Genomic DNA, 21,736 nt, shown 5'->3' on the forward strand with positions numbered 1-21,736 from the left:
GGATTACGGTTAATCAAGATATCCGAATTATTGACTACTGGGTGGGGCAACTCGTTATCTACAGAGAACACATATTATAGAGATAGAGTGGTCTTTTATCATAACTTCCACCTATCTCACAACTTCTGCTTGCGTTTAAGATATAACGGGAAATTTATTACCGTCATATTTTAACTACAAATCATATTCTACTGTATTTTATTTTATATTTAAATAAATTGTTTTAGTCTGAAAAGACTGGTCAAATTTGAAGCCAGGATAAAAGGGAATTTCACGAAGAAAACTGTCACAACCTCCTTTACGTCTACATGATATCCAAATAAAACTCACTGGAATCAGAACTCTCATCACTGAAGTGAAAATTCGACAGTATAGGCCAGCGATGTTAAAGCAAGCGCATTTATATGACCTTGACGTCATGCGAGGGGATCAAAAGCTGGGTATGGAAGGAGGAAGGATTATGTATATGAATAAGCAACCTGTTGGATTAAGAAAACAGTGGTATACAAACTTCAAACGGAACGTGAAATGTTATGTCATTATTTTTATATGGCTTCTTTCTATTTGAGATTATATATATTGCCTGTAAAACAAAAGTACTAACACCAATTTCTTAATATTGCAGTTGTGTTTTAAACGTTAATAACATAATAAAGAGGTAAGAAGGAAAATTAACATAAATTCCATAGTAGTACAACTATATTGTACTAAGTGAGTGAAACACATCATTCATAAAGAAAGTGATATCCCAAAGAAAGAGATTGGAATTGATCTTGATGATATCTTTAGCTTTATAAAAGTAATAAAAACAATATTATAGTACAAAGCAAAGTTACCGGGTACCTATATGTCTTAACTGTAACTAATATTACATAACAAAACTCTCATCGCATTATGCTTTTAAGGTGATATTAGTGCGCAACTTCCTATCATCACTATATTAAATTATTTTCTCGAAATCTGCTGAAGCTATAGAGATGACGTTTTACCAACACATGAGCACATATCTTCTGCTTATGTATGTATGTATGTATGTATGTATGTATGTATGTATGTATGTATGTATTTACACTGCAAGTGGGCAAGCACCCGGTGGCAGTGGTATATACAATATTAACAATACACAGTTAAAATGATAAGCAATACACAGTTAAAATGATAAGCAATACACAATAAAATTTACAATACATAATACAATTTACAACACATATACAATTTTATACACAATACAATAAGAATACACAATACAATTTAACACAATAATAATAAAACATAAAATAAAACACCTAATTTTACAACACAACCTACATAATTATCTATAGGTCCTACATAAGTTTCAATAGTCTTTCACTTTACTCTCATCTCATTCCCTGTAGTGGCACTATGACGCATTTCACTGACACTTTAGCACACATTTCACTGACACTATAGAACACATTTCATTGACGCTATAAATTATCACTGATCGGAACTGTTCACTGCACTGTAAAACCATAACTTCACTGACTCACCTCGCTTCACTGATACAACAGTTCAAATAAGTCAAATAATTGCATTCTTATGCATACTTATAAACAGAACTACATTTAAACTAAACATTTCTAGTCTAAGGCCCTTTTACACGCTATTTTTAAATAATTTACAATTCAAACCAAGGAAGTAAACTCGTCAGGCTAGATAAATACATGTCACCTTAAAAAATTAAATGTTGAATGTCACCTTAATTTTAATTTTCACTTTATACACAACTCTTTAAATTATTCTTGAATCTCCTTAAGGAAGGACAGTCCTCAAAGACCGCTGCAGGTAGGTCATTCCAATCATTTATAGTTCTATTTAAAAATGAGAATTTACCTACATCCGTTTTCTGTTTCCTACATTTGATTTTAAAATCATGATCGTTCCTACCATAGTACGTTGGCTTTTCTAACCGAGCCGTTATGTCTACCCATGCTTTCTGACCTAGATGTGCTCTATACAATGATGTTATTCTAGTTTTCCTACGTCTGTTTTCCAAAGTTTCCCATTTAAGTTCTTTTATCGTATCGTTCCCATCTTCTCTTTTACCTTTAACAAATTTAGCTGCCCTATACTGGATTCTTTCTAAGGAATTTATCTGATATATTCTATAGGGATCCCAACACGTAGTTCCGTATTCCATTAACGGTCGCACTAATGTTAGATATGCTATTTCCCTCGATTTGGGGCTAGCCTTCCTCAAGATACTCATAATAAAGTGAAGTGCCCTCCATGCTTTGCCTGTAACATTATCAACATGCTCTCCCCAAGAAAGTTTGGAGTTTAAATACACTCTTAGGTATTTACAACATTGTTCTTGCGGAATTACAACACCACTGAATTCGTAATTAAGACTAGTTTCCTCTCGGGTTTTACAAAATGTTATAGATTTACTTTTAGAACCATTTATTTTCATCCTATGCTTTAACGCCCAGTTGTAAATGTTATTCAAGTCTGTTTGAATAGCATCTACATCTGAATTATTTCTAATCCTTCTATAGATAATGCAGTCGTCTGCAAATATCCTGGCATAGGTCATTTACGTATATTATAAAGAGTAATGGACCCAGAACGCTGCCCTGTGGCACCCCTGAACTTATATTTCCAATTTCCGATATTTCATGACCTACTCTAACTCTCTGGGTTCTACCTTTTAAGAATTCTTGGATCCATAGCACCACTCTTTTATCTATTCCTAGCCTACTTAACTTATCTATTAATATGTCATGTGGCACCAAATCAAATGTTTATGATGTAACAATAGTTGCTTTGTTAATTCATTTCCTTACAAACATTTTCCAAATGTTTTCAAAATTTTCAATACACTATCTTCAGTAAAACGTATTTACGATATATTAGATTTACGAAAACAATGTTTCAGTATTTGTAAGGCTGCTAAATAAACATATCTGAAAATTTCACTTTTCTGTAAAAAAAAGTTGAGAAAATATTCCTTTTTGAATAAAAAGCAAACTTTTGAAAAATGAGCATTAAAATTAAAACTTACATTCTTATAATGCACTTATACTTCTCAGACAAATATAAAAATTAACATGGATAGAGTTTTAATAAGTTCTCTTCTTTTTGTCCATTGAATCAGTGCTGACCGAGCGGGATAGCGGCGTGGTAGAGGGTTGGCCTTGCATTCGGGAGGTCCGGGGTTCGATCCCAGGGGCAGACAATCCTAACTGAGATTTTCCAAGGTTTCCTCAGTTATTTCCAGGCAAATGCTAGGATTGTGCCTCTTGGAATTCCGGCCATGGACGGCGATCCTTCCCTTAATCCTTTCATATGTGTTAGTGAATGGTGTGTATTGTCTTAAATGTTTGTGTTGTATCGGAGGTGGCCCTGGCATAGAGCTGATCCCTCATCCGGGGAGGCCCTCCATGTCCTTGTGTGATCAAAAAGTATGTATGTGATCCATAGATTAATTCCTCTCCCGACAGGTTGCGGCCCTGTAAGGCCCGGGTGGCGTGGGTCGTATAAATGAACCTAAAAGGGAGAGGTTAAACTAAGGGAAAGAAAAAGAAGAAGAATCAGTGCTGCCATCCCTGTATATAGTTCGATCAAGCGGCATATATTACCTCACTCGTCTGTCTTTTTCCTTTCCGCTGTAAAGCGCTCAGGCTCTCCTGAGCTCTAAATCGCGCGCTTGCACCTATGGGCGTCAGTTGACATGACTGATATAGGCCATGCCTATCAACTCGTGCTCCCAAGGCGCGAACGAATATGGAGGGGATGGTTACTAATATTCTGACTGCTTCATGTTCCTTGCATTGACTCGACATGAGGTAGGACAAAGCGCGTGAACGTAGAGCTGTTGTACAAGCAACAGTGGCGGCTGGTACTGTGCATATACTTTGCACCCTATTTCGGTATATACTTATTACTGTAATAAATTTATCATCATCCTCGTCTTTCTCAGTAGGCCTATTGGTCCGTAAAATGTATACACGTGGAGTTATCGCCACTTACGAATCATATTCCCAAAGACATTTTGAGCAAAAAATGTCATATAAACAATTCTCAATATTTTCAGAGTTACGCTAATTTGAAGTTGTTCACAACATTTTGCAATACGTTTTTTGCTGAATCAACTGAAAGGGAACGTATTTTTGCGTTTTTTCAGCAGGACTGTGCGACGTCTAATACAGCCAACGTTTCATAATGGTCAATTCGACAAGTGTTTGACAATAGAGTTATCAGCAATAACATATGGCCCTCAAGAGCCCCTGATTTAACCGCATGTGACTATTATCTCTGGGGATCATTAAAAGATAAAGTGTATAAAACGATTCCACACACTTTAGACGAACTTAAGAATAACATTCACCAGGAGATCAATTCAATTTCTGAAAGAGAATTAAGAAAAGTAATGGGTAATTTCATAACAAGATGCCAGCAATGTGTTGAAAGCGAAGGCAGGCAGTTCTATAATCTCCTTTAGTGACATGGGTGAATACATAACTTTTAAAGTGCATTAGAATTTGTTAGGCATAGGCAGCCACTCTAGTTTGCTAAACATCGGGCTCTTGTATTGCCCGGCCGGCGGGAAGCGATAGCTTCAGCTGCGGTGCCGCGATATATGGATGACCCAGTATGTACTGACCGCTGGCGCGGTGTTTTGCTTCTCGGTGGCTGGGCATGTCGCAGCCGGCCGCACTTGTACGTTAACCCCGCTACTTAAAACCTGTATAAAATCGTATCTTATAGAACATGCTGGAAATGTCGTCCTCCCTCGGCTAAACAGATGTCGTATCGAAAAGAACATTCTGATTGACACGATTAAATTCAGCCATTGTAATGTTTCTGATATCATTTGTTCTACCGGTATATACGATATTTAATCTCACAATAATTAAAATGCTCATTGTGTAGTCAACATCTTTCAGATTATCTACAATTGAGAGAACAAAATTAGCGTTATCCTGGAAATGATTCGTGACTTCTCAGGCACTCTGTATATAGCAAATATAGACATGAAGTGAGGAGATATACCGATGTGATACTATTCGCAAGAACCTAAATAATAAAAGAAACGACGGTCGATTAAAGTGAACAAGATAATAGCAGTGAAATATGAACTCTGAATGAAATTTCAAGATTATTACATGCTATAAAAAGCTGCAACAGAGTATTTTAAGTTGATTATTTAACGGTGATATTTGACGAGATGAGGCCGAGGTTCACCGTAGACTATCTGACATTCGCCTTACGGTTATGGAAAATCTAAGAAAAAATTGAACCAGCTAATGAAATAGCCAGCCTTAGCGTGAATCGAACCCACGCCCGAGCCCAGTACCGGATCAGCAGGTAAAGACGCTACCGTCTGAACCAAGCCAGTGGCATTTTCTGGAGTACTGTTCGTCCAAGAGGTTATGTCGCAGGATCGTCGAAAAGGGAGAAATCACGTGACAGTTACTTATCGGGGTCCTTTTCCATAAATTATTTTAAAAAGTTGTATAATATTACGTAGATGTCCAATTCCGAACAGCAAATTTATTCAGAGAAGACTTAAGACTGACCTAACAGCTCAACCACTAGCCTTTGTCAGCAGAAATCGGAATGCGACTTAACCAAACAGACGCATAGTAATAAGCAGGCTTCAGTCCTGGGCACAGAAACGCATGAAGTTCAGAACGCACAAACGATAGTGTTGTGTTGGTCGAGTGGACTGGGAGATGGAGAGCATAGTCATTTCGTGTCTCAACATGTAAACAGTCCGTCCTAGTACGGCACAAAATACATTTCACCCTGTAAAGATGCAGTACATACAATATATTCCTAGTGTAGACAATAAATTTCTACCATTAAAGTATTAATGTGAGTTGTTACCTTCAATCAGGTGTCCCTACGCCGAAGCCTGTTACACGTACCGCAGCCAAGCAGCAATACATACAACGGTAATGCACATTAAGGATCCACCTATGCCGTTGCAGTCTCCACACACGGGTAATGACGTCATTTATACACCGTGTACTCTAAACCTCAATACTGGTTACTCTGTGTCCCTAGGCCGAAGCCTGGTAATAAGGCACTAAAGAGCAAGATATCAACTCTAATTATTTTGATAACCCTACGCGAACGTTTCTCAGCCAATGAACGAGCTCTACGACGCTAAATTGATCAATGAGGATCGAATTACACTGATAGAAAAGTATGCTGCATAAAACCAATGAGTGATATCCTCCTACGTTCATTTGTTTCGATGTATCAGCAATCAAACAATTACGTGAGACTCAAAGTCTCGATAATTGCTCAATTAATTGTGGCACTGGGATCAAAAATGGGACTAGTCATGCGGATATCATTTTGAGAAAAACACAAAAAACTTCACAGACTGCATTGTACTTTCTTTAAGCCCTTTTTTTTTTTTTTTTGGTATTGTTACTTACTACTTGGCCAGATCTACTTATCCCACAAGCAGTGTTTTTTTTTTTAGACAACTCGATGTTGTCTTACGTTGTCAACCACAAGAATGAATTCATTGCCGATTTGTTCACAAAATGGACGCACAATTGGTCGCAGTACCTCACAAATATAACACTCGCTTGACATTGTGCCATCAAAAGACGCGAGCGGCGTCCGCTGTCCCAGCGTGGTACCGACCCAAAACATAATTAACCCTCCGCGAATGCGTGCAATCCTTGGACATGCTGCAGCCTTACCCTTCCAGACACTTGTGCGGCGACTGTTGGGGTACAAGGCGATCCTCGTTTCGTCCGTGAACAGCACAAAGCGCCACTCTGCAAGTCCCCATTCACGGTGTGCTCGGAACCACTTCTGACGAACAGCTCTGTGGCGGTCAAGGAAGAAGACACGACGGAGGAACCTCCTTGCTCTCCCATGCAAACGATTCCTGATGTTCTGAGTGGAAACTTGTACCCCTGAATCCCGTTGCAAGTCAGCCCGGAGCTCTGTGGCATTAGCCTTCGGGCGTTTTGTGGCGCTTATTATAACAAAGCGGTCTTGAGCAGCTGCTGTGGAGCGAGGACGACCTATCCACAGACGATGAGACACGGAATGTGTCTGCTGATTAAGGATGGACAAAAATAACCGGTTATTTTCATTAGGTTAACCGGTTAATTACCGGTTATCTTTGCTTGCTGGTTTAACCTGATAACCGGTTATTTTCATCAATAACCGAATTACCGGTTATTTCTTAAAATACAGTAATCACCGTTAACAAATTGTTCTCTTGTGTCATTCCTACATGGAGCATGGGATATTGCTTTAGTTTTATGACTTGAGGCTTTCCCCGCGTTTGATGTAGAATAACTCTTCTCGGGTTCTCAGCCAGGTTAGTTGGATATTAGCTAATCTCCAACTCACCTGGAGGAGAACCCGAGAAGAGTTATTCTATTGCTTTAGTTATTAATATGTCCATTGATGGCAAAATAATTTCGACTCCAATTCAACTGTCAATCTATGCCTATCGTAAACGCTGACTTCCTCTGATTGGCTTAAATATAAATGTGCTGGTATTGGAGCATTTCATATGGCAGTCAATTTTCATTTGTCTGATTGGCTGATATAAATGCGCGGGTTAATGGAACATTTCAAATGATCCGTGATTTCAAACGATGTCGTATCTCCTTTTTTAAAAATATCTTTCTGATATTTAAGATTGACGGTACGTGGCTTTCTAACCGTCAGGTATGATAGTTGCAACTGCTTATTAAATTATTGTGTTGTACATAAGTATAAGTCGTGTAAGGAAAGTATTGTGTGGGATTTTTTTACGAAGAAGCCAAATAATACTTGTGATTATAATTTTTATGGAAAAAAATTACAAAACAGGTAGAGGAACAACTAATTTAAAAAAATCATCATCTTCGTAAACATCCATCATGCTTAAAGTTAAAGAAAAATGCACAACCTAAGATATCTAATAGATCTTCATGTAGTTGTGATGAAGCTGATTATGCTGAAATAAAGATGAGGTAATAATTATGATTATTGTCAATATATTTATACTTTCAACTTATTAATATGCACATTGGCCTAATTATAAACAATTTACGATATTATAGAGAAATAGAGCAAATTATGTGCAATTATTTATAGTGCTATTTATTTTTAATGTTAAGATACAGTTCCACCCATCATTATGACCCTAAATTTCATAACCTTATTATTTGTTACATTTTGTTCATATACGTCTTTGATGTTCTTGAGCTTCTAATGAAATCCTTTTAACTATCCTGTGTTTGGTTTTACAGTTAATTGTACATTTTTCATTGATGGGTATTGGCAATAACTTCTCATTTTATTTTCCTGACCAATTTGACGAATTTCAAAGTTGAAAAAAAACGGTTATCCGGTTATTTTTTAATCAGTTAACCCTCTTCAGGTTAACTTATTTTTAAAATAACCAGTTACTTGATAACCGGTTATTTTCCAAGAACCTTGCATCCCTACTGCTGATACTCCCTCCATACTCGCGACACGTTACTTTGGTTAACTCCAAAACGGCTTGCCAAACTGTCAGAGTCAGGCCTTTCTGGATCAATGCGAAGATGCGTGCCCGGTTAAACAGTGATGGATCACCTAGGCATGTTATGTGAAGAATTAGTAGAACGGAGAAAAATTCTCTCCGGCACCGGGCCTCGAACCCGAGTTTTCAGCTCTACCTGCTGACGCTTTATCTACTAAGCCTAGTTCCGATACCGGATTGAATCCTTCTCAGTTTAAGTTCTACATTTCTGTTCCTCTTTGATGGCCTACCTTCATGTACAGTGTCACAGAATATGTGACAGTGGCTGTCCACCACTATGTACAGAGGTGAACTAATTACGAGTGATTAAGTGGCCGGGGTCCGACGGAACAATGCTCCGTCTTGAATCACGAAGTGTTTACTTACGCTTATCATGATAACGTCAGCACGTAGAGTTGAAAATCCGAGTTCTAGTCCCGGTGGTAATGCAGAATTCCTACACGGAAATATCATATGCGTTTCGGTACATCATAGTCACATATTGTTTATGTGACTGAGAACATGCACCAATGCTTACAGGCCGTGACATGAGCTGTCTACTCTTCCTCTGTAGAGAGCAGAAAATGGGGGAAGCGATTAGTCGCAAAGCAGCGGACGAGCATGTGGAAGTTCCAAACCATACACTTTAAAAGATCGTAAATGGCATTGTAGAAGCCTGAAGAAAACCCACATGTTTATTTTCCGTACTATTCATTATTATGCAAAAAAAGAAATGTATGTGTACATTACTGTAGTCTATTGTCAGCATACAAAGCGTGGTGGCATTTTGAGCGTGAAATCATATCGTGGACGTAAGCAAAATATCGAGTTGGACTCAATATAGAACTTTAAGGTACTCCTGCATGAAATGGTTTGCAGGTGGAGGTTGGTTTGTGATAGCGAACTCGAAATGCTCATCGTTCCAGTATTAGAATGGTCTCCAATATGAGAAGCATTAGCCTATTGTAAATATTTTTCCTTCAACTTGGTCATTTATTTTCATTGCATAAATCTAAAACAGCTTATAACATTAGGCCACTAGAGGGATTTAAACATTCACTAGCACAGCCTAGCGGCAGGCCATTGGCACCAACGCAACGGAGTGATTTGTTTTGGCGGAAGCATCACCTTGCGTTTTAATAACTCATCATTTCGCCAGAATTAGAATAATAATCATCATATGACGATCTTCTGCTCTCAGTATCAACTGGCTGATCTCTTCGTCTCATATTCCAATGTAATTGTTGCAAATGTGGATTAGATGAAGCGTTATGTTGACGGTTGTAGTGTGATGGATGTCTGTTAGATGGCAGATGAGATAGTCTGTGGCGTTGTGAGCGTTGGCTAGATGGCACTTCAGCCTGTACATTGTAGATAACAGACCCAGGAATAGGTGGGGCTTCCGCATGGACATGTGCCACTTCTGTTGGTACGGTATATTCTGCCGGTGCCGTGGCAGCATATTGTCTTCGCGAGAAAGCAATTGCCAACTTGTCTTCAGCCTCTTTCAAAACCCTGTAGAAACTGTACACTACGATCCAGCAGTATAGAAGAGTACCTAGAGTGGAAGAGAAAAATTACATAAGAATAATACATTTAATAGCTTTTCACAAACTAATATTAATTTACCCCATGGTTTATACATGTGCGATTAGCAGGTTGAACGAAGTATGTTAATATTGGTTATAACTATCTTTTAAATCATACTTTATAACAGAATAATGCAATGCACACCTTCTTTTATATAGATTATTCAAAAGTCACTTCTAATTTCAAAACGTTATAGATATTACAAAATGTGAGATAGGGGGGGGGGAATCACAGTGTTGAGGAAACAATGGGGTTTGTCTTATGGTGTCTATTGCTTTTCCATAGTTATCATTTTGTTGGCTAATATATTAATAATGTTATTACTGCTGTTACAAGAATAAATTATTCAGTTTCAAGCCATGGTTCAATTATTAATTGTTAGTTCCAATACATAATGAAAGCAATAGAAGTGTTTCGCAAGGTCTGAGAAAACTTACAACACTTAATAGGTTAAGAGAAAGTCCATATAGCAATCGTAATTATGGGGATTCATTCAGGACATTTTGAGAAACCTACTTCTATTGCTGATAAGACACCTGAGTGATCAAAGTTACTGTTACTGCTGCTGGAGCGTTTGAAACAAATAATTAAATAAATACGAATAAATATTATTATCTAATTAATAATATTCTTCCAGATTCCAGGCATCTTCAAATGGCATAATTTGGACAACTCTAAGAAAACATTTTACCTTAGTCTGTACCCATAAAAAATATATCCGTGTTCGGACTCAAAGAAAGTGACAAGCAGCAAATATAATCTGATTTTACTTTATTTGTTCTAGCAGAGATTCAATTAATCATTGGTTGGAACAATTTTTCTGGACAGACGAATCACACGTCTTTCTTAATTGTGGTGTTAACACACGTAATTACAAAAATTTGGTCTGAAAATGACTCTCAGACAAGGTCCTAATGATTTTAAAGTCCCCATATTATAGTGTATTGTTGCTTCACTTGAAAATAATTTATTACTGGTCCATATTTCTTCGAAGCTAACAACAATAGAATAACAGACGCTACGCAAGTAAACGGGAAAAGCTATTGTAGTATGCTAAAGAATTTCCTCACTAGACAAAAGAATCATGACAAGAAAATCATAATCTTCATGCAAGATGGCGCACCGCCCCAATTTACACGCATGAAGAACAACTAATTACACGCATCTATGGCGGTCGTGTTATGATTTATTACCATAATTATTACAGTAGCTAAAACACAACTTTTACTTTAACATTCAGCGTATTCCGAATCTCACCGGTCCGGTGGCATCAATGACGTCATGTTGCAACGATAATAAGGAACAAAACTGCTGGAAGAATCGATGCTGTCATGGCGACTATGTAAGTGGTTATCTGTGCTACGCTAGCAAAATTTTGCGAAATTTCCGTACTGCCATCTCGTTCAAATAAAAGAGATCATAAACAACTTATTTCTTGAACCGGTAGTAATAACTGGTCCGTTGACATGTTCGCTCATAAGCCATTAACATATTGTTTTTACGTTGTGCTCATTACAAACAATAAAGAAGAACTAAAGCAGAACATACCGCCATGACACAGCAGTGCACGATGTCATTCGTCTGCTAATTCCCGCCCTATACAAGAACCAATCAGAGTCACTGATGGCGACTGATGGAGACTGCCACCACGTCTGCAAGTTGATGGCACCGGTGCGACACCGGTGGAGCATCAATGACGTCATCGGTGGAATTCGGAACACCGTGATGCCATTGGATTGCTCACCGGTGAGATTCGGAATACGCTCATTACTTTTCCAATAATTATCAACAACGACGACAATGACAACGCCATTACAAAACATGTCCACATGAAGAGAAAGTCCGTGACGAAACATACCGTTGGCGAACGCACCGGTTACGAATACGCCGGATCCCAATCATAGAACGACAAAACCAAAATGAGGCAAAACTATCGAGGGAACTGAACACTAGGAAAATGCAGGGAAGATAAAACGCATGATCCTGGAAATCAGAAAGGGAAATATCGACGAGGCATCATGCCTCATTGAAGACTACATAAAGTATGCAGCTCGAAAGGTGAACAGCTCCCGCAGGGCGAAAAAATAGTTTGATGGCGAATGTTATCAGATGAGACGAACAACACTGAAGCTGTTACGAGAAGCCAATCAAGGGGAGGCTGCACTTCTCGCGGCGTATCAAACAACCAGAAGGGAATACAAAACTTTAGTGAAGAGGAAAAGAATCGAATATATGGACAAGCCGAACCAGAAGTTAATACAGTCAGCCTTAAAGGACTCATACAGAGCAATACGTGACAGACAACCCCGCTTCCCGACAGACATCCCAAAGAAGATCTGGGCTGAACATATGGAAAATATACTATGCAATAGGTCAAGATTTCTATAAATGCAGATTGGGAAGTGGAACAATGTGCCGCATTCACCATGGAAGAAGTGAAAAAAAAAATGATACGATAGGCAAAATGCAACAGCGCACCTGGACCTATCGACATCTATCATGAGCACCTGAAAAGAACGGCAGACTACCTAATATTATAGCCGCGCTCTCATGGTTAACATTCGCCAGGTCTTTGAGCGGCCTCGTGCATAACATTCGGCAGGTCTTTGAAATTTCATTGCATTATTGTTTTCAATTTCTTATGTCGCCGCTCCAATCACTCGCCTCAATTTCAATATTGCAACCAATAAGCTGCTTCCATTATTAAATGACACCTACTTAGATTAGAATCCACGTGTACTAAAATCGAGGTTGCAATGTCTTATGCTGAAGACGAACATTAAGGTATGTGATTAAAAATTATTATTAAGGAGTTATTATTAAGAGTTAAGAATGTCAACATACTCGTATATAATAATAATAATAATAATAATAATAATAATAATAATAATAATAATAATAATAATAATAATAATAGCCATTTAACAATATAACAAACTAGTGCTTATTCTTATCGAAGAGTAGACGTGACAACGTGACACTTAGAGTGAAACATACAGAGCAACAATCGGTCGGCAAAATTATGTTTTAAAAGCACACCGCACGTTATTGTATGATGCCGACATGTTAAGCATGAGAGCGCGGGGATAATAACGGTTTGGATGGAACTGATGACATTGTGCCACTATCACATATGCTATGACACAGTACATGAGGATAGGTCACCAAAGGGGAACAGAGAGATAGAACTTAAACTGAGGAGTCAATCCGGCATCGAAATTTGAATCCGGTGTTGTTTAGTGGATAAAGCGTCAGCACGTAGAGCTGAAAACCCGGGTTCGAATCCTGGTGCCGAACAGATTTTTTTTCCGTTCTACCCATTCATCACCATATCGTAACGCAGAATTCCTGCACGAAAATATATTTTTTATTTTATTCTTTTATTTTAGTAGGTTATTTTGCGACGCGTTATCAACATCTTAGATTATTTAGCGTCTGAATGAGATGAAGGTAATAATGCCGGTGAAATGAGTCCGGAGTTCAACACCGAAAGTTACCCAGCATTTGCTCATATTGGATTGAGTGAAAATCCTGGAAAAAAAAAAAAAACTGAACCAGGTAATTTTCCCCGACCGGGAATCGAACCCGGGCCACCTGGTTTTGCGGTCAGACGCGCTAACCGTTACTCCACAGGTGTGAACGCACGGAAATATCATATGTACTTCGGTACATCATAATAATATGATGAATAAGTGCCTGGAAATGGGAAAGATCCCGGAAACATGGAGGAAGTCAACCATTAAGATTCTCCAGAAAGGAAAAGAGGAGCTGAGCAAGCCGGAAGTATGTCAGGATTTCGCACATTTCAACTACTGACAAAGCTTCTAACTCAGAGAATCTGCAGACTAATAGACCCGCAGCTTCCAGAGGAAAAATTCGGGTTCAGGGCCGGAAGATAGACGCTGATGGCCGCCGGATGCCTCGTACATAACATAGAGGAAACTATTACCAGAAAACCAGGAAAAATGTACATAATCTTCATAAATTTCTCAAAGGCTTTCGATACGGTAAATAGCTGCAAAAACTGGAGAGACTTAATGGCAAATCAATATTAACAAGACTAATAGCTAGCATACTAGAAGAGAACTACATACAAATATGTGACAATATCAGTCAGTCAAAGTTGATACGTCAAGCAAATGGGGTACTGCAGGACCATCCCCTAAGTGCAATTCTCTTTCACGCCTACACACATGATGTGACTAGAGAAATTGCAAAACAGACACAAGAGATCAGAAAGTACATCGGATGATACGGCTATCGCATTGAACAACAAAGAGGAGCTACAGATCGCCATGGATCTAATCACAGAATGGGCGAAAGAAAACAAAATGATTCTGGTATAATCTTTAGAAAAAGAGTTAGAGCAGCAAAAACCGACTTCGTAATGTGCAAGGGTCAAAAGCTAAAAATCAGCAATTCGTATAAATACCTGGAACTAACTCTCCAAGTGACAGGAACAACATTCAGAGTGCATGTAGCAGCTATAAAAAGCTTCATTGATATCAAACACCTACCACAGGTAGCGTTAGAGACACCCATGTAACTGTATGAACCAAAATTATTACCAATAGCGACATACGGGCTTGAAATAACCTGGAAACACCTCACCAAAACACAACTGAAGAACCTGAAGGTAAGAAACCTTAGACAGGTCCTACTTACTTACTTACTTACTTACAAATGGCTTTTAAGGAACCCGAAGGTTCATTGCCGCCCTCACATAAGCCCGCCAGCGGTCCCTATCCTGTGCAAGATTAATCCAGTCTCTATCATCATACCCCACCTCCCTCAAATCCATTTTAATATTATCCTCCCATCTACGTCTCGGCCTCCCTAAAGGTCTTTTTCCCTCCGGTCTCCCAACTAACACTCTATATGCATTTCTGGATTCGCCCATACGTGCTACATGCCCTGCCCATCTCAAACGTCTGGATTTCAAGTTCCTAATTATGTCAGGTGAAGAATACAATGCGTGCAGTTCTGTGTTGTGTAACTTTCTCCATTCTCCTGTAACTTCATCCCGCTTAGCCCCAAATATTTTCCTAAGCACCTTATTCTCAAACACCCTTAACCTATGTTCCTCTCTCAGAGTGAGAGTCCAAGTTTCACAGCCATATAGAACAACCGGTAATATAACTGTTTTATAAATTCTAACTTTCAGATTTTTGGACAGCAGACTGGATGATAAGAGCTTCTCAACCGAATAATAACAGGCATTTCCCATATTTATTCTGCGTTTAATTTCCTCCCGAGTGTCATTTACATTTGTTACTGTTGCTCCAAGATATTTGAATTTTTCCACCTCTTCGAAGGATAAATCTCCAATATTTATATTTCCATTTCGTACAATATTCCCGTCACGAGACATAATCATATACTTTGTCTTTTCGGGATTTACTTCCAAACCGATCGCTTTACTTGCTTCAAGTAAAATTTCCGTGTTTTCCCTAACCGTTTGTGTATTTTCTCCTAACATATTCACGTCATCTGCATAGACAAGAAGCTGATGTAGCCCGTTCAATTCCAAACCCTGCCTGTTATCCTGAACTTTCCTAATGGCATATTCTAAAGCGAAGTTAAAAAGTAAAGGTGATAGTGCATCTCCCTGCTTTAGCCCGCAGTGAATTGGAAAAGGATCAGATAGAAACTGACCTATACGGACTCTGCTGTATGTTTCACTGAGACACATTTTAATTAATCGAACTAGTTTCTTGGGAATATCAAATTCAATAAGAATATCATATAATACTTCCCTCTTAACCGAGTCATATGCCTTTTTGAAATCTATGAATAACTGATGTACTGTACCCTTATACTCCCATTTTTTCTCCATTATCTGCCGAATACAAAAAATCTGATCAATAGTCGATCTATTACGCCGAAAACCGCACTGATGATCCCCAATAATTTCATCTACGTACGGAGTTAATCTCCTCAAAAGAATATTGGACAAAATTTTGTACGACGTCAACAAAAGTGATATTCCTCGAAAGTTACCACAGTTCGTTTTGTCCCCCTTTTTAAAAATAGGTACAATTATGGACTCCTTCCATTGTTCTGGTACAATTTCCTTTTCCCAAATAGCAAGTACAAGTTTATAAATTTCGCTATATAATGCACTTCCACCCTCTTGTATTAATTCTGCTGGAATTTGATCGATACCTGGAGACTTGTACTTTTTCAGATTTTCTATCGCAATTTCGACTTCTGAAATTGTGGGTTCGGGTATAAATGGCTCAGCAGTTTGTATTTCAATATCGTCCCGATCATTTCTATTTGGCCTATGTACATTTAGTAGTTGCGCAAAATAGTTTTTCCATCTGTTTAGGATTGATGAAGAGTCTGCAAGCAAGTCACCATTCTCATCCTTGATCACATTTACCCTTGACAGACAGGTCCTACAGATGTCAAAATACACACCATCCCGTCTAGTGTTAGTCGGGGCGAGGAAGATGTTCCTGATAGAAGAGTCGAGGACCAAATTCCTACTACCCTCCACGACAAACTACGAGGAACCCCTGCAGGAACTGCGGACCAAGAAAACTATGATATGGACCGAGTTCTACACGACGGGTGCGATGATCGACCGAGAATGGACACGCGGGGACTACGAGCTGGTCTCCAACATAAAATGTGCAGAATTGTAGGTTTTCATGAACCAAGTTCCGAGTGTGTGTGTGTAAATGATGTAACCAAAAGTGTCAAAGATATCACGCATTTCACATTACACACACAAGGAACACGGACACAGTTTTCCAATAAATATAGAAAACCATGCACATCGTGCGCATTTTCTTTTGCTGCTGCTGCTACTGCTATTATTATTATTATTATTATTATTATTATTATTATTATTATTATTTTGGACAAAAGAATGTGTGTTAACATCTAGTGCGCTTGAAACAGTTCCAGTTAGAGCTAAAATGAAATCTCTTTTTGTATCTAGATTCAGTCCGAAAGTTAATGGTAAAAGTATTGAGGATTCTCTAAAGAACCAACTTACGCTAAGTTCTCTGGTAGTAACCAAATTAAAGACAAAATATGAAACTTATTCCTCTTTCCATATCTCGGTTGAGGAAAAAGATTTCCACTTAATTAACAACACTGGTGTCTGGCCAGTCGGGTGTCTTATCGCACCTTTCTATGGTAAATTGAAACCGGAGCAACACTATGCTTCTACTGCTAGAGAACCTGAGGGATCCAACGGGAATGCCTCTTAGTTTTACCATTGACATTCAATGTATAGTTCAAGCAATCATCTTGAAATATATTATCAAAACGTCAGAGGATTAAACACTAAAATTGATGAATTTTTCGGAAATGTTGTTAGTAATGCTGACACTATTATCTGTTTGACAGAAACATGGCTTCAAGAGCTTGTTGAGTATAATAATTTATTCCCTAATTATTATACCATTTTTCGCGGTGATAGAAAATTTGGGGATACCAATAAAACCCGTGGTGGTGGTGGTGGTGTCTTAATAGCTGTCAACAATCAAATACCTGTAGTATACCGGAGACATGACTTAGAATTCGTTAGCGAGTGTGTATGGATTCAGATTCCTATGGAAGACGGATTCAATTTGTTAATTGGTAATCATTACTTTCCACCTGATACTGATCCAAAGTTTCTAAAATCTTATCTAAATTTTCTTGAAAATCATCTCGATACACACAATAATAGAGTAGTTTTTCTCGGCGATTTTAATACTCCTGGTATGAATTGGTCATCTGGTTGTTGTGCTAATAACATCCATTACTACTCCAAAATTAAGGCTCAAGAGTTATTTTCATCTTCTTGCTTTCTTGGATTGAAACAAGTAAATTCAACAGTTAATAACAAAAACTTACTTGATCTTGTATTTACAAATTTAACCGAGACTGAGGTCAATCTGGCCACTCACTCGCTAGTCTTGCAGGATGACTATCATCCTCCCTTAACAATAACTCTTGAAGTCACACTAAATTTTTTCCCCCCAGAATCAACAAAATTCTTTCCCAAATTATTCTCAAGGTGATTACTTGAATTTATATTGGAGTCTATATAATTACGATTGGTCCTGTGTTTACCAAGCTGTCGATATTAACGATGCAGCTAGCTCACTATGTTCAGTAGTTAATAGTGTCATATCCCAGGCAGTTCCTGTCACTCGAGTCAAAAGGTCTAGTTATCCACAATGGTTTTCTAACACCTTACGTAAACTTATTAGAAAGAAAGATCATGCACATAAAAAATATAAAAAATTCAAAACTGAATTTTATTATCAAGCATTTTCCTACTATAGAAAACTTGTGAAATCTAAAATTAAATCGGATAAATTATCATGGCTTCAAAATATTAATGAAAATCTTAAAACGGAACCAAAAAAGTTTTGGAAATATGTTGAATCATTTAGGAAGACAGATAATTATCCCTCTGAATTAATTCTTAACGATAAACACATCACAGATCAATTAGACATTGTCAATGCTTTTGCTGATCACTTCAAATCTGTTCAGACTAAACACAGCCATACATATGAAAACATTATTACGAATATAACAGACTCATTACCTATACCTAAAGTAACACATGATGACGTTCGTAAAGCAATTAAAAAACTGAAACCAACAAAAACAACTGGCACTGACGGTATTCCAAATTTTATAATTAAAGGATGCTCTAATATATTTATTCCTCTTTTAGCCCACATATTTAATATTAGTTTGAAAAATGGTGAATTTCCCTCACTATGGAAACAAGCTGCAATTATTCCTATATTTAAAAACGGAAAAAGAAATGTCAGAAACTACAGACCTATCTCGATCCTAAATAACTTTTCAAAAATTTTTGAAACCATTATTCACAGACATATATCGTTTTATGTGAAAAACAAGCTCAATTCTTCACAACATGGATTCACTAAAACTAAATCCACTGTCACTAACCTGGTCACATATCTAAATGAAATTGTACCAATAATTGAAACGCAGGGACAAACTGATTCAATATATTTTGATTTCAGCAAAGCTTTTGATGTAGTTCCGCACTATATCCTTCTTCATAAGTTAGGAAATATTGGCCTTTCTGTAAGCTACGTAAAGTGGTTCGAAAATTATTTAAGTAATAGAGTTTCATGTGTAAGACTGTTTAATATACACTCTTACTCTTATAATATAAATTGCGGAGTTCCGCAGGGATCTACTTTATGACCTCTCCTATTTATTATATTCATAGATGATATATGCAAAAGAATAAGTTCTGACTGTTTATTATTTGCAGACGATTTAAAAATTTTTCGTACACTCAAAAGTAGTACTGACTGTCAATCACTTCAATGTGACATTAATTCAGTCGCTAAATGGTCGGAAGACAATGGTATGACAATTAACGTATCCAAAACTAATGTAATAACCTTTTCTAGAAAAACTTCTTCACTGAAATTTAATTATTATCTAAATAATGTACTAATTAACAGAACGGATTGCGTAAAAGATTTGGGAATATTCTTTGACAGTAAATTGTATTTTCATAGTCACGTTGATTACATTTACAATCACGCAATCAGAATGCTAGGAATAATACGGTCAATAACTTATTCTTTTTCCACGCCCGATTCTCTTTTAATGCTACACTATACATTGGTGCGATCGAAACTCGAATATGCATCTGTAGTTTGGAACTCGATTACAACTACGGACTCGGCTAAATTAGAAAATATACAAAGAAAATTTATATCCTTATGTTCATTCAGATTTCTGCCCATTAATTCCGGGTATAGTTATGAGAGAAAATGTGAATATTTTAATTGTCAAAATCTATATGCTAGACGCCATGAGCTAGATTATCTGTTCTTTTGTAAAGTCCTCAAAGGTGATATATCCTGTGACTCTTTCTTAAACATTATTACCTTACGTATTCCAACAAAAGATATGAGAGCCCACAAACTTTTCTATATTAGAAATTCGAAATTTCTTTCACCAGTCTCCAGATGCATTAAAAATGCCAACATGCATGGCTGCGAATTCGATCCCTTCAATGTATAGACTTTGTTTGCTCTTGGCAACGATTTATCATTTGTGTTCTCTTTTAGGCATTATACTCAATTAGCATTGTCTCATAGTATTCTTAGTTATCCATTCATCGTCATTATTGTAATTGTAATTATATTTATGTGTAATAATTATTTTTGTTTTATGTTTTTGTTATATTTGTGCTGAACTGTAATTGGCCACTGGCTGTTGTACAGCACATTAAATAAATAAATAAATAAATAAATAAAATTATTATTATTATTATTATTATTATTATTATTATTATTATTATTAAAATAGCCGTCACAATACTCATTGTGATGTAGTTAATTTTAAACTAAAACTTACATTTCCATGTTCGCCGACTATTGTGTATAATTACTTGAAATCTGTACTGAAATTCAAATATGAAAGTAATATATATTTTTAAATATAATCATTGAAAATTGATCACAGCATTTCATGAATATTGTTGTTTAGTCAACTGTTCGAAGAGAGGTCTCAACCTGACAACTGATGCAAATAAGGCAGGAGACAACAAAACCAGGAGATAATGGGATAGGGTGGCCAGTTCCTTTCCCTCCATGAATATAGTATCTTAAAATAAAATTCACAAAATCCAATTGAATAAGTTCAGTAGTTTATTCAAAATGTGTTTCTACTACCAATTAATTGTAGAAAAATTGGTGCGTCGTAACAAAATTTCATTTCAGTGCATATATAACAAATTTTGCAAATTTTGATATTGTAATAAAAATCCATATCAAATTAATTTAATTGAGCCATCTTAAAAAGTGAGGAAATTATAGCATTTTTCTAACATTCTCTAATGAGACTTATGTCCTCCTTAAATGGATCCATGGACGCCCGACGCTGATCAGAAACCACTATCAATGACATTTCCAAGTCGCTTTAGAAACAATTTGTCTGACTTCTTAGATCGTATTGTAACTATGGACGGAACACTCATCCATTATTACAATCCAGAAAAAAAAAATTATCTGTAGTAATGTCACGAGAGGTCTGAGATCTGCCGATAAATCCACGAGCTTCGCTCGTGGATTTATCTGGGAAATCTCAGACCTCGAGTAACATTTACTAGGACTATTTCGTGAATAAAATAAAAATTTAAACAATATATCCCTAAAATTCGATCACAAAATGTTAATAATTGTATATTAACGTATACTTAACCTATTCAGACATTGTGAAGTTGAAATACTCGTAGATGAATATCGATTATTGCAATAAAGAAATTCGATGTTATTATTCAGTAATGCCAATTGCGAAAAGCGAAATACAGGTTTAACAATGTTAATTACATGTACTGCACTTTTCTCTTATTATTATAACAAATACATTTTCATTATCTGCTGAAATCATAATTTAATTTAACATTAACAGTAGGGACACAGTGAAGCCATCTCTGTATAGATAGGCCTAATTAAAACACGACTTTTATTACGCCATACGAAAGGCAGTTTGATCAAAGACATTATTACTAAGCTTATGCAAGGTCTTTGAGTTTGATATGCGATGATGTTACATAAATTTGAACGTTTATTAATTGTTTAATTTCAATACAAATGTTATAGGCTACAATTTTATAAGTTACGTTACCTGTGGAAGCAGGAC

The 21,736-nt window shown here is 37.0% G+C and overlaps 1 protein-coding gene across 2 annotated transcripts in view; it reads right to left on the reverse strand.

The window, feature by feature from the left end:
* Positions 1 to 8,065: 8,065 nt before the first annotated feature.
* The window catches only part of LOC138699972 (uncharacterized), a 51,961-nt gene continuing 38,290 nt past the window's right edge, over positions 8,066 to 21,736 (reverse strand). For both annotated transcript variants that reach the window (XM_069826218.1, XM_069826219.1), the window contains one exon: positions 8,066 to 10,052. In XM_069826218.1, coding sequence (XP_069682319.1) covers positions 9,631 to 10,052 — 422 coding nt within the window. In that variant the 3' untranslated portion in view covers positions 8,066 to 9,630. The remainder of the gene's footprint in view (positions 10,053 to 21,736) is intronic.

Source organism: Periplaneta americana, chromosome 5, assembly GCF_040183065.1.
Source record: "Periplaneta americana isolate PAMFEO1 chromosome 5, P.americana_PAMFEO1_priV1, whole genome shotgun sequence".
NCBI lineage: Eukaryota > Metazoa > Arthropoda > Insecta > Blattodea > Blattidae > Periplaneta > Periplaneta americana.